Below are 14,799 nucleotides of genomic sequence, written 5' to 3'. Positions count from 1 at the left end.
ATTATGTGTTTCAGCAAGTTGCCAAATATTGGCGCCGGGCGGTATAGTGTTTATTAGACTAACTCTGTCCTGTGGAAGCCAATACCTTATGCAACATCCTAACCCTTTTTGTAATGAAATGTTCACTGTGCGAACAGTTTGTTGTTTTTAATTGTTGAACCTGATTTCCGTCTATTATTATGTCCTCTAAATCAGGGGTTCCCAACCCCCGGTCCGCGGACCGGTACCGGGCCGCGGAGGTGTTACTGCCGGGCCGCGAAATAGCTGTGAGTTTATCGTAATATTTGCAGAATTATAAATATATAAAAATATTTTATCATAATATTTTTTTCAAAAAGTGTTTAATTTTCGCACCTATGCCACCAGTCATATTATTTCATCCAGTAGCTAGTTAATCTTTCACCAGAAAACCGTTGAAAATGGCTTTTATGATGTTCCGAGGGATTCGGCGGCTCAGCCTAAGGTCTCAGCCTCTTGTGCGCACGAGCATGTTACCGGTGCGCCAAGTAGGAAGAGGAGCGCACAGGAGACAACCGTTTGATTGCAGACTGTTATGTTTATGTGGGGAAATGGTGGTGCATACATTATTTGAGATATATTTCAAACTCGGACTTCATTTTAAGGACATGTCGGCCAGGGGTGTAGAGCTATTTGTTTAAGCACTGGATTGGCAAAACAGGAGAGTAAACCAGTATGCCTTGATCTATGAATTAATGTCCGGGACTCTCACGATCTGCTGCCCGCAGCTGTTTTATAGAAGGAAACCCTCCTTCATGAAATGGCTGCAGCATCAGGAGGCAGCGGGACGTAGGCCTATACTCGGTAAAGAGCTGTGCCTTTTTACGCACCGCCTTCGCTGTGTTTAACTTAATCAGAACAGTTTAAGAGTGACTGCAGGCTGCTACGTGTTAACCACACACACATCTACACACATCGAACTGCCCGATTACTCCCCCTTTTATTAGTTTTATGAAGGAGATGTCCAGTCAGTCACCAAGGCGCATGATGTGTGTGTGTATGTGCTCTGCTCAGCTCAGCTCTGTGTGTTCGGTGTGTTTGTGTCTGTCCGACACCGGCATATATGCGGCTGTTCCCAAAATAAATTAGTTTAATCTTAATCTCGATGCTAAATGCTGTCGGGAGTGCACCGGAATGAACGACATTTTCCCAGCATTCACTGGATTATCCGTAAATCATACAAACAAAACCAAAACGTTGATTTATCTGTTTTCCCGTTTTGGTTTAAAAACTGAATAACGTCGGTTTTTTGGTTTTCCGAAAAACCAAAAAACAACACCGGTTCTTTTTTAAACTTTGTTAATATGTTTTGGATGCATATTGTTCTAGTATTTGTTCAGGCTGTTACATACAATTAGCCTCTGTTGCTACCTGCTGGTGGTGAGTAAATATTAAAATCAGTTAAAATTGACAACCGGTCCGCGATTTTTTTTTAATGTATCTACCGGTCCTTGGCACAATAAAGGTTGGGAACCCCTGCTCTAAATTACTTAGTAAAGGACTGGAAAGATGGTTCTGTTGTATGACGGAATCACACCAAAAGGACTGAAAAATGCACCGTTTTGCTCTTGGAATGATGTTGTTACCAAGTGCCCAATTCTAGTGAACAAAAGTAAACATTTGAACTTTGGAAAGTTTGGCTCTAACTTCAAAAAATGACGTTGTCTATAGATGCTGTCCCGCACAGAGAACATGTTGACTTTAGCTTAAGAGAAAAAGCTTCTCCTTTCTCAAACTTGTCCTGACACAGCAGGGTTCACCAGCTCGACTGGAACATCCCATCCCCAGAAGGTCTGTTAACCCTTAAATGGACCTTCCTTATATTGGAACATGTATTGATTGCTATTTCTAAATATAACGGGATTACGTCATCGGGATACAAAAGAAAGGTAACTATTCCCTTACAGTTACATCAAAACCGATGTAATCAGATTACTGGTACATTCTGTAAATATTGGAATTACTAGCATGATTACAATGTTACATAACATTTCAAGATAAAGATATATACTCTTTATTATAGGCAGGCGTACTGCCTGAATTTTCTTTTTGGTTTTCATTTTGGCTACTTTCATTATTTTTTTTATATTTTGATTTTCAATGCCGCATATGGACACCGGATTTATTTAACAAAAAAAATTAAAGTTTTAAACTAACCAGCTTTTGTAAACGATGGTATTGTGCCCTGATTTAAGATGACGCATTGTTCTGTTGTCTTAAATAATACACTTAGTTAAAAACATCTTATTGATATTCTTTACTTTTTTTTTCTTTTTTTGCATTGCATTTAATATTGAGAAAATAATCAGATTACATTACTTACATATTGTGTTTCTTGGATTACATTTCTGATTACATTCTTTTTTTGCATGTAACTAGTAATTATAACCAAATACATTCTTATAGTGACCATCCCAACCCTGCCTGCTATGACCCTCTTCATACACCCTGTGCAGCTACTCACCACCAAGTGTTCAAATAATATAAGGCAAGGCAAGTTTATTTATATAGCACCTTTCAACACAAGGCAATTCAAAGTGCTTTACAAACATGAAAAAGATTAAGAAAAAGGCATTTAAAAACAGTCATTAAAAAGCAAAGATAATAAAGTAAACATTAAAAGAAAAAATACATAGATAAAAGTTACAGTGCAGTTTAAGATGTGAATAGTCCATGTTTAGTTCTGACTCTGGGGACAGAAAGCTGACCAGTCCCAGAAGACCTGAGAGTTCTGGATGGTTCATAATTTAGCAGTAGGTCAGAAATGTATTTTGGGCCTAAACCATTCAAAGCTTTATAAACCAGCAGCAGTATTTTGAAATAAATTCTTTGACACACAGGAAGCCAGTGTAAGGATTTCAGAACAGGAGTGATGTGATCCACTTTCTTAGTGTCAGTGAGGAACCAGTGTAAAGACTTCAGAACAGGAGTGATGTGATCCACTTTCTTAGTGTCAGTGAGGAACCAGTGTAAAGACTTCAGAACAGGAGTGATGTGATCCACTTTCTTAGTGTCAGTGAGGAACCAGTGTAAAGACTTCAGAACAGGAGTGATGTGATCCACTCTCTTAGTGTTGGTGAGGAACCAGTGTAAAGACTTCAGAACAGGAGTGATGTGATCCACTTTCTTAGTGTCAGTGAGGAACCAGTGTAAAGACTTCAGAACAGGAGTGATGTGATCCACTTTCTTAGTGTCAGTGAGGAACCAGTGTAAAGACTTCAGAACAGGAGTGATGTGATCCACTTTCTTAGTGTCAGTGAGGAACCAGTGTAAAGACTTCAGAACAGGAGTGATGTGATCCACTTTCTTAGTGTCAGTGAGGAACCAGTGTAAAGACTTCAGAACAGGACTGATGTGATCCACTCTCTTAGTGTTGGTGAGGAACCAGTGTAAAGACTTCAGAACAGGAGTGATGTGATCCACTTTCTTAGTGTCAGTGAGGAACCAGTGTAAAGACTTCAGAACAGGAGTGATGTGATCCACTTTCTTAGTGTTAGTGAGGACTCGAGCAGCGGCGTTCTGAATTAGCTGCAGCTTTCTAATAGATATTTTAGTGAGACCTGTGAAGACACCATTACAGTAGTCCAGTCTACTGAAGATAAAAGCATGGACAAGTTTTTCCAAATCCTGCTGTGACATTAGTCTTTTAATCCTAGATATGTTCTTTAGGTGATAGTAGGCTGATTTAGTAATTGTTTTAATGTGACTGTTGAAACTCAGGTCAGAGTCCATGACTACACCTAGATTTCTGGCTGTATCTGTTGTTTTGAACATTGCAGACTGAAGCTCAGCGCTAACTTTTATACGTTCTGCCTTGGCTCCAAAAACCATTACCTCAGTTTTGTCTTTGTTTCATTGGAGAAGGTTCTGAAACATCCAGTCATTGATTTGTTCAATGCACTTACTCAGTGTTTGAATTGGAGCATAGTCTCCTGGTGAAATGGTTATGTACATGTATGTGTCATCCCGCATAGCTATGGTAACTTAACTCTAAACAAAATAAAATAACATGCCAACAATTAACATAAGGGTCCTGCAGGGGGTGAAGATGTAATGAAACAGCTACAGCCGGACCTGGATGAACATCCATTCATCATTTTTCTTCTAGTTTGTGGTGGGTACTGAAATGATGCATATGTTGACACCTGTTATTTTACTCTTCCAAAGTCTAAAATAATTGTTTGCATTAATCTTATTTATAGTCATATTTTAAATAATAAATAGAAAAAACCTTTGACTAATCTTGAAGTACAGTAATAATTAGTAGTATTGTAGAGTAGTGCGTTGTAAAGGCATTATTCAGTTTATGTTGTAAATAATTGATATATATATATAAACACAGTTAAACTAGCATACTCCATAACATCCTTACAGTGTCAAACTGTGACTAGAATTAGAGTAAAGCTGTTTTTACTGCTTCATGGTGTTAACAGGTCATGGGAACAATGAAATGTCTAAGAGGGTGATACAAATAATATCATAACATACACTCAAGGAGCCAGTTCCTTTAGTCCCTTTCATTTTGATTCTTTGAGTATGTTTTGCTGATTGTAATAACAACATTTTATTCAAGTAACACTTTCAATGATGGGCTTTTATTTGTGCAATAGATAGATAGATAGATAGATAGATAGATGGATACATACATACATACATACATACATACATACATACATAGAAGGATAGAAGGATAGATAGGAGAGCTTTGTGTGCCCCGATGAACCTGGGGGCTGTGTTGTCTGAAACCTTGTGTTCCTGGTAGGGTCTCCCTTGGCAAATCGGTCTCAGGCAAGGGGCCAGACTAAGATTGGTTCGAAGACCTCATGAAAACAAAATAAGAAGTGAGGATACCTGGCCTGGAGGAAGCCCGGGGTCCCCTTCTGGAGCCAGGCCCAGAAGGAGGACTCGTCGGCGAGCGTCTGGTGGCCGGGCTCAGCCCGAAAAGGCAACGTGGGCAACACCTCCACTTCTCCGTCCCGCGGGCCCACCACCTACGGGAAACAGCGATGGGGTCGGGTGCCAGAAGGGTGGCAGTGAAAGCAGAGGGTCTCGACGCACCAGACCCAGGCGGCAGAAGCTGTCTTTGGGGACGTGGAACGTCACCTCTCTGGGGGGGAAGGAGCCGGAGCTTGTGCGGCAGGTGGAGCGTTACCAGTTGGATCTGGTGGGGCTCACCTCTACGCACAGCGTCGGCTCTGGAACCTTACTTCTGGATAGGGGTTGGATTCTTCTCCGGAGTTGCCCAAGGTGCAAGCCCCCGGTTGGGAGCCGCTTTGTTGGAGTTTATCCTAGTGGACGAGAGGGTTGCCTCCCAGTTATATTCATACCCTTTCCATCACATTAGTATGCATAGCTATGATTTACGACCCCCCAATAATGATGTATGACCCCCCAATAAACCTTCGATGTCTGGTGTGCTGACAGGTGTCTAATATTTTTATGACGTGTGTTGACAGGTGGTATGTTTTATGAGGTGTTGTTTTATGGTGTCTGATGTTTAAGAGGTGTTGTTTTATGGTATATTAAAACTTTGATGTCGATCCTTTGATGAGTGTCTGATCACCTGTTGTTCAATTGCCCTCTAAAGATTAAGGCCCTGACACACCAGGCCGTATTCGGCCGTCTTGCGTTGTCTGGCGACAACGCGTTCCTTGTCGCCCAAAGTCAATTTGGTGTGTCCCGAACCCTCGGCCGTGACACGCCTTATTTGGCCTTTCACACACATGGCCGATTCAACATGTTGAATCGGCCAAAATACGGACACACAACTTTTGTCAATGGTGTAGCTTCAATATAACAGAATGGTATTTTCCTAACTGTTAAATAATTGACGGCCTCATGCTCTACAATGTTTTTATAACGTTTAATTATTTCTTTTCCCCCCTTTATTCAAGAAAATATATATGAACATCAAAACATTATATACACACAAAACATTGACATCATGAGTAGGCTACAAAGGTACATGCACAGAGTAAACTAAAGAAAATAAAGAAATGTAAAGAAAATAGTGATTAAAAAAAAGGTAACATTTCAAGTAAAATATGTATTACATTACATTACATGTCCCTTATTAGACGCTTTTATCCAAGGCGACTTCAAGGCAATCCCCACAGGAGCAATTTGGCACATCCTTATCAAATGATTTATGGTTTTGATTCCCTTCTTATTTTTTAACAGTGGTGCCATATTGTTGTATTTCTATGTGGAAATTCTGAGTGACAGCATTTGGTTTGGTTTTCTTCTTGTAAATGTGAAATATTCCCACAAATAAAACGTGTTATTTGAACCAATATTTGTATAAAATCCATCACCTTTAAAGTTTATTAAAATGTCCTCATCCTGAAGTCGTATTATTTGTCAAAAGCAGACCAAAACAATTAAAAGTACAAATAGTGAGAGAATAAAAGATGTGGAAAAGTGGAAACACTATACAAAATATTTGTCCTCAGAAAAACAGTCCCGGAGCAGCTTCCGGTGCGGCTGCTGGGTTCTGCTCGTTCTTCGGTTCTGCTGCGAGCTGTGCCTGTCGGATAAGGGACTGAAGGTAACTCCTCTAACCGATTAACAGCTACTGTATGCGACAACTTCACTAGACAGAGTGATACTGTCTGGAGGCAGCAGACAGCTATATTTTCCTAAACCGGAAACGGACCCGTTTCGTTGCCGCACCGCTTGACGCCATTTTCAAAACGGCTAACCTTTATTGCGCAGAGCAAAGTTGTTCAGCAAAGGAGTTTAAATAAAGAAACGGATCGTTTGAATGGGTTAAGGTAAAGACTACACTGATTGCCGGCTGCGTGTTGGAGGCGCTCAGCCTTGATTTAGCCTTCTCATGCATCCCTATGTATTTCACTAACCTTACATTCATAAGCTTTTCGAGTTCGACATTACATTAGCATCCGGAGCTAGGGACGGATAGCCTGCTAAAGCTTAAGTAGCTAATCTGGTAAACATTGACCGGAAAGCCATGTGAACATCAGGCTCAGAAACTGGAGCCTGGTTAGCAAATGTTCACCACTCTTTAAGTATTAAAAGGCACAGCAATTTATATAATATATACATTTTTTTCATACACCAACATCTATTCAAATGTCAAATAAATATGGGATAAATACCGAAAAGTGAATATTTGTTTATTTATACTTTTTATACTACTTTATACTTCTACTGTACTACATTTTGGAAGCCAATTTAATAATTTTTACTCCATTACACATATTTTACAGATTTATTTTCTGGTTACTTTATAAATTCAGATTTTGACGCACAACACTTTTAAATATGATTTTTTGGTATAGATGAATCCATCCAACATTAGATTGAATAAACTCAGACCATGAGAGGGTTAACAGAGAATTAATTGGCAGCAAATTGTTTGTTAAAAAATATTTCACAGTTCTAGCTTCTTAAACGTGAAGAGCTTTTGCTTGAAACTATTAAAATATTTTTCCTGTAATAAGTACTTATACTCCTAATATTTTAAGTACATTTTACTCATCGTACTCAAATACTTCTACTTTAGTACCATTCTCAATGCAGTTCTTTTAGTTGAAATTTAAGTTTTTTACAGTGTCGTATTAGTACTTTTACTCAAGTAAAGCATCTAAATATTTTCCCACCACTGTATTTGGGACTTATTATGAATATAGTAGTCATTTTTGTTCTAATTCTGCATACATCCAAAACACACAACATGCACAGTACTTACTCGATACACTCTGTACAGTGTAAGTGTGTGCCATTCCACCAGTAGATGCAAATTATATGCTCATTATTCTGGCTTCAAATACTGAGTGTTTTGAAGTATTTTGCTGAAAATAATAATAATAATAAGTTGAATTTCTGAATTGTTCTCTCTTCATAGAAAAGAGAGCGGAACATCAGCAAAATGATGGAGCTACCCAACTACAGCAGCCAGCTGATGCAGCAGCTGTGGGCCCTGAGGAGGGAGGGCCACCTGTGTGACTGCACCATCCTGGTGGGGGACAGCCCCCACCGCGCCCATAAACTGGTACTGGCTGCCTCCAGCATGCTCTTCAGGTAGTGTGAGCATGGGCTTTGAAACATGATCTGCAGAGAGTGGTTAGCAGGTGTTTAGTGGCTCGGAATTCATATTCATTTTTCAAGTCCAAACATAGTCTCAAGCTTATAAGCACATAGATCTTTCTAGATTATTCATAAAATGGTAGTTTGACAAAATAAATGATTATATTGTCAAAGTGACAAGCCAGTCCTTAAATGCTAAGTGCACAATTCATATCTTAACTGAACAATATGCAGGTCTCTCAGGATTTACAATGTTAACACTCATCACTGGCCGCATTAAATACCATGGGCCCACAGATGTCCCACATATTTGTGTTTTCTGAAAAGGGAACTACTAAGGCGCAATGTTTTTAAGAAAAAAGGTTTATTATGATGAGAAAAAAGTCTCATCAACGTTGTGTGGAAGTCGGAAACAGTATCGAAGGAGTGGCAGACAGGGGCGGTGGTTCCCCTTTTCAAAAAGGGGGGTCAGAGGTTGTGTGCCAATTATTTCTTCTCAGCAGGAAACCGATGGACTGTCCACTCCAAGTAGGGAATGAGGCCTTACCCTAAAGTGAAGGAGTTCAAGTATCTCGGGGTCTTGTTCTCGAGTGAGGGAACAATGGAGCGTGAGATGGGCCGGGGAATCGGAGCAGCGGGAGCGGTACTGCAGTCGCTTTACCGCACCGTTGTGACGAAAAGAGAGCTGAGCCAGAAGGCAAAGCTCTCTGTCTACCGGGCCATTTTCGTTCCTACCCTCACCTATGGTGATGAAGGATGGGTCATGACCGAAAGAACGAGATCGAGGATACAAGCGGCCGAGATGGGTTTTCTCCACAGGGTGGCTGGCGTCTCCCTTAGGGATAAGGTGAGAAGTTCAGTCATCAGGGAGGGACTCGGAGTTGAACCGCTCCTCCTTCGCGTCGAAAGGAGCCAGTTGAGGTGGTTCTGGCACCTAGTAAGGATGCCACCTGGGCGCCTCCCTAGGGAGGTGTTCCAGGCACGTCCAGCTGGGAAGAGACCGAGGGGTAGACCTAGGACCAGGTGGAGGGATTATATCTCTTCGCTGGCCTGGGAGTGCCTTGGGATCCCCCAGTCAGAGCTGGTTGATGTGGCCAGGGAAAGGAACGTTTGGGGTTCTCTGCTGGAACTGATACCTCCGCGAGCCGACCACGGATAAGCGGGAGAAGATGGATGGATGGATGGATAGTCAGAAGATGTCGTGCAGAATATCACTGCTCTCAGATCAAAAAGGTGGATTCATGTGCAGCCAAACGGGATTTATTCAATACTTCTACTCAAGAACGATATGATGATCTCCGCGCTACGGGTGCTCCGTGCATGCATGCAGTGACATGTAATATCCAAGGATTAGAGACTGTTGGATGCTGCTGTTTTGAGCATTGCAATATATTTATTTTCATTATGTTATTTATTTATGATTATTTTTAGGCTCAGCAAAGATTTGTTGTCAGTTTGTATAGGTGTTGCTATCTGCTTTTTTTTTTTGCGTGGTTCTACAATCTGAGAGTTACAAGGGTCTGCAAATGCAATGAAAACAATTGGCCACAGCAAATCATTTATATTAAAAATGTAATTTTTACTTTTGAATACTTCAGTACAAAGGATGTATTGAATAATTTAAGTGATAAATGTGTACACATAAATCATTAGTCAAAACAGGGCTACATTTTATTGAATTATAAAAGGTATATTTCGCAGATAAACCTATTAACCCCGCCCCCCAAAAAACGGCTCTTTTGAACAGCTCTCGCAAAGGAACGGAGCCATAAGATCCGGCTCCCTTCAAAGAGCCATAATTCCCATCACTACCTGTCACACGTACTAGAGGGGACCCAGAATCAGACTCGGAATCAGCTGGTGAGCATAACATTTGTTTATTAGAAAAGGGGAGCTGGGAGTGGAGGTTGGTTATGGCGGCAGTGGGAAACAGTTGTTCCAGGGTGGGTTGAGAGGCCTGGCTGGTCTTGGGAGTGTGGCAGGCCTTGGATTCCTCCTGGGAGAGACACAAAAATGAATGTGAGGCAAAAGCAGTCAAACAGGCAAAAGTTGTCAAACAAATCTGCTGGCTAAAAGCTAGAGCGGTACGCAACAAACCGTTCATGGCAACAATCCGGCAGGGAATGAGTGCAGGCTGCATCCCAATTGATTGTTTAGCCTCCTCCTTTCCCTCACTCGCGTCCCTTCCTTTCGTCTTAGCTCCGCCCCCGTAAGACGCGAGCGAGAGACACGAGGAAGAGACGCGAGGACAGAGGAGTCCTCAGGTATGAGTTGGGATGTCCTCGTTCACTCCAGCCTCACCATAAACAACGCCCTTTACTTTTGAGGCCTGTAATACGAAGCCGGATTTTCGCTTAGCGAGCTAACTTCAGGTAAAACTCTGGGTTTCCGGTCCTACGACGCTGGTTCTCTTTTTAGCGGGCTAGATCTCCATGGTAATTTATGCTGAGCGGCTAGCCTGGTCCAGAGCAGGTTAGGTTCCAGGATAAGAGATCAACTCAGTGAAAGCACCGCCTGCTGACCAATCAGAGCTCAGTGTGCGGAGTTTAAAGCTATCAAGTCATATTACAGGATAGAGGAAATACAGAAAAACTGCCGTTGCAGGAAAGACGGCCGGCAAAACGTGAACATTAATAGAATATCACCTCCCATCTTCAGAGCAATCTGACTATTATAACATTAGCGTTAAGAAAACTTACTTAAATATCTGCCACAACATAAGTAACAAATCAAAGTAACATTACGTAGCTTACAGTCCGCGGCACTGTGAGTGCAGACGTCGATGTGTCCCATTATCATTCATATCATATCACATCATAATGTATCATATATTTCCTTATCTGAGTCAGCTTCTTGAGCCGTATCTGGCCGTGCAACACTCACAGTGTCACATACTGTATGCAGAAGTATTATTTTAAGCAACACATTAAGTTGACGAAACACTCGAGTCAAATGTAATTAAAGTCAGATCGTGTCTTAGACGGGCAGTGATTTCATAAACCTGTTAATGTACGCATTCAAACACTTTTTCTGTTACCAGCTGTATTCACCTTGCAGGTGCAGCTATGTGGCTTTGATCCTGGATAAAGTGTTTAAGTCATGGATGTTTAAAGTTTAACTTCTTCATATGTCTAATATTATAGTTTACTTTTCATTCAGGAAGTATGACGCTGCGCTGTCAGTACGCTTCTCCATGTTTGTGATTGGTCAAATGTTGCTAGCCCCGCCCCTTTCATGTAAACGCGCACTCAGCCGGACAGAGAAACCCTGGCTTGAGTTACCGAGTTGATAACCAGCGTCGTAGGACCGCTTAGCGAGAGTGCGTTTATTTTGGATTAGGTAAGCCAGCTAACTCAAACATATCCAGGGTATGTTGAACTGGATTCGTAGGACAGGCCTCTGGTGCGCGCAGTTTTATCACCTGTCACTGGACTTCCCTCCACATAAATCCCTTCAAGCCTGGGATTTCGTTTCTCATTGAAATGATTTCGTCCATCTCTTCCATCCATCTCTTTTATTATAGTTTTCAATGTATTATTTTGGGTCCTGTATTGGTTTATCCAGGTATAACATTTAATTTAGGTTATAATTATAATCATAACAATAATAATAATTGATGGATTCATTTCATTATGGTATTTGAGCTTGTTTCAGATCAACTTTTGTATTGGATGTTGTTATTTAATTTGTCCTACAGAAGAGAGACACAAATCACTAAACGATTAGTTGGGTATGCTACACGTATTTTTACATATCCTAAATGTTTGACGTTCTGTGGGTTTTACATGCATCAAAAACCACAAGTAAGAACTGTTAAGTTATTATTTTATAATCAAAATATTATTATTGAATTTGTAAGTATATTTCACATACTTTAATGTTTTTATAGAGTATAATCTCCTCATTCGTTTAAGAGATTTATATATTTTACTCTTATTGAAGCACTTCAAACATTTAATGACTCTTGTTGTGTTTCAAAAACAACAATATTGCACGAAAATGTGTCTCAGGGCTTCTTAACATTTAACAACCTATTAATGTGTCATAGAAGTGAAGTTATAGTCATTTGTTCTGGGAATGTCATTTTCGAGCCTGAGACCTGAAAAACAGGCTCAGGGCTTAACAGGTTTAACAGTCAGAACAGCTGCAGTAAACAGACGGCTGTGCAGCTGGGGGCGGAGCTTTGATGCGCGAGGAGTGAAAACACTTCCGCGTAGTCTACACTGGTGTATCCTCGCTCTCGTCTCCTCTGGAAGCGTCCTCCCTCCTCTCTCCTCGGCTGCAGTTGAGAGAAAGAGAGAGAGACACACAGAAGAAACAAACACTAACAGGGGTTTCATGGACGGGCAGTGACACTACCATGTTTCTCTGGTCATTTACCATATCCATAATAAATATAGCATTTTAAGTCAAAGGGGTGATGAAGGCAAGATGACTTGTAGAGGGATGTTGTGGACCTAAATGAGTTTGTAGTGTAGTTTCCAGCATTGTGAACCTTGAAATGTTGAGTACCCCAAAGTTTTATGTTATAAATGTATAGGACGGGTCCCCAGACGTAGCAACTGCCGGATACTAACCTGCATATGTTGGGTAATTTGTACAATTAGCATAAATTGCGTTAATGAAAATGAATGGCATTATAGCCTATGTAAACAATAGTAAAAAAAATGGCTTGGCTGATTTGGACAATCTTTGAGTGATTTTGGAGGTTATTGATGATGCTGAATCCATTTCTGAGCATAGCCGTTTTAACCTGAAAGTGGCCATATTTGTACTCTTGTGGACTGATTTTGACTACCATCACTAGTGTTGCCACCATTGGATATAGAGAGCACGAGATGACAATTATTTTCTCTACTGTGGACAATGTGTACTTAAACAAATAGGCAATCTGTCCAATCCAACTGATCCAGAGCCAGAAATGGATTCAGCATCCTCAATAACCCCCAAAATCACAAAAAAATTGTCTGTTTTCCACATAGGCTACAATGGTAATTCATGCTAATAAACACAACTTATGCTAATTGTGCAAATTGCCCAACATATGCAGGTAAGCAAAACCGGCAGTTTCTTTGTGCTGGAGACCCGTACTATACATTCTAACATAAAACTTTGGGGTACTCAACATTTCCGGGTTCACAATAAGTGAGTCTAGGATCTGGCATATATTGGCATATATGGCATATTGTGGGATTTTCAACATAAAGTTATCTTCTCCGTCAGGTCTCTCCTGGAAGGCTCCGACACCATCTCCATCGACACGGCCATGGTGTCCTCGCAGGAATTCGGCTGCCTGCTGGACATGGTCTACACCGGCAAGCTGCCTCTGGGCAAACACAACGTGAGCCGCATCGTGGCGGCCGCTGACAGCCTGCAGATGTTCGACGTGGCTGTCGGCTTCAAAAACATCCTCACTAGTCTGGTAAACCAGCAAACTCCGGTCCATTCTACACATACCCCCAGTATCCCGGTGATAAACCAAGTCCAGAGCATGAACACTGATGGTTCCGCTTCACCCAGCAAGGAGGACACGACTTCAGACAAGACGGAGAGAGAGAGTGAGAGTGAAGCTGCAGAGGAGCCGGCGTGTAAAAGAAGCTGTGTGCAGAACTCAGGTCCGTGTCCGGCATGAATATACTGAGATACTTATTCATAATATCATATCAGTCCAATACAACTACTGTCAGAGCCATTTTACATTTTAAGATTATTATTGTTTGAATATCTGCAAATCAGAGGTGGGAAGTTGTGAAGTACAAATACTTTGTTACTGAACTGAAGTAGATTTGACTGGTGTCAGTACTTTACTCCACTATTCCGTTTTCTTTTTTACTCCTTACATTTTTAACACAAATACCTGTACTTTCTACTTCTTACATTTTAAAAACAGGCTTTAACTTAAATCTGCATTTGGTGACGTTATCATTATTATTTAGAATCATTGCGTACCTATTTCAACCTAAGATCATAGAAAAAATACAATCGGTGTATCCAGTATTTGCTGGTCTTCTCTCAAGAAGAGGGACCGATAAGAACTCAGCTCGAGGTATTTCCCATCATCCTTTGAGCTGTGCCGACGGCGGCAGGCAGCAGGAAGCAGCTAACCTTATCTCAAACCGTGCCAGTAGCCTACCAAGCTATTTCAACGGAGCAAGGCAAGAAAAATGGCTAACATTAGGGAAGAGGAAGAGGCAGGGGATTTAGACATTCCTAATCACCCATAGCCATATAAGAGGGAGATGTTCTATAAAACAGTTGGTAGTTATAGCTACTTTTGACTTAAGTACATCTCAAAGCCCATACTTCTTTGCCTGTACTTGAGTAAAGAAGTTTACTCGGTACTTTACCAGAGTATTTTCAAACACGAGTACTTCTACTTGAGTGTAGGATGTGTGTACTTTTGCCATCCCTGCTGCAAATATCTTAAGAATAAATAACTTACTTTACATTATTTGTTTTTGTGAATAACACTTGGATTTAAAGAATGCTAATTTACTTAAGTCAATTTAAGTCTCTTTTTTGCTGTCAATAAATATGCGCTGTGAGGCAGGATATGACATAGAAATGATAGAATTGGGAGGGATGAAACCCCTCTTTAATGGTCACACATGCAGAGCACACAGCACACAGTGACATTTTAACCCATCCTAGTACCAGGAGTCTAGCACTAGGAGCAGTGGGCAGCTATTGTACAGCGCCCGGGGAGCAATGGGAGTGGGGGGGGAAGGGGGG

The 14,799-nt window shown here is 41.0% G+C and overlaps 1 protein-coding gene across 2 annotated transcripts in view; it reads left to right on the top strand.

Annotated features, from left to right (window-relative positions):
• Positions 1-6,711: 6,711 nt before the first annotated feature.
• Positions 6,712-14,799, top strand: part of zbtb40 (zinc finger and BTB domain containing 40) — a 34,000-nt gene continuing 25,912 nt past the window's right edge. The window contains exons 1-3 of one of the 2 annotated variants that reach the window (XM_034144040.1): positions 6,712-6,791; positions 7,886-8,061; positions 13,291-13,682. In XM_034144040.1, coding sequence (XP_033999931.1) covers positions 7,910-8,061; positions 13,291-13,682 — 544 coding nt within the window. In that variant the 5' untranslated portion in view covers positions 6,712-6,791; positions 7,886-7,909. Of the gene's footprint in view, positions 6,792-7,885; positions 8,062-13,290; positions 13,683-14,799 lie in introns of those variants that run through there. The other variant, XM_034144046.1, reaches the window with a different exon arrangement.

This window comes from Trematomus bernacchii, unplaced genomic scaffold, assembly GCF_902827165.1.
Source record: "Trematomus bernacchii unplaced genomic scaffold, fTreBer1.1, whole genome shotgun sequence".
Lineage (NCBI taxonomy): Eukaryota > Metazoa > Chordata > Actinopteri > Perciformes > Nototheniidae > Trematomus > Trematomus bernacchii.
Note: the sequence above shows the minus strand (reverse complement) of the source record. Positions and strands in the feature narration are given on the sequence as shown.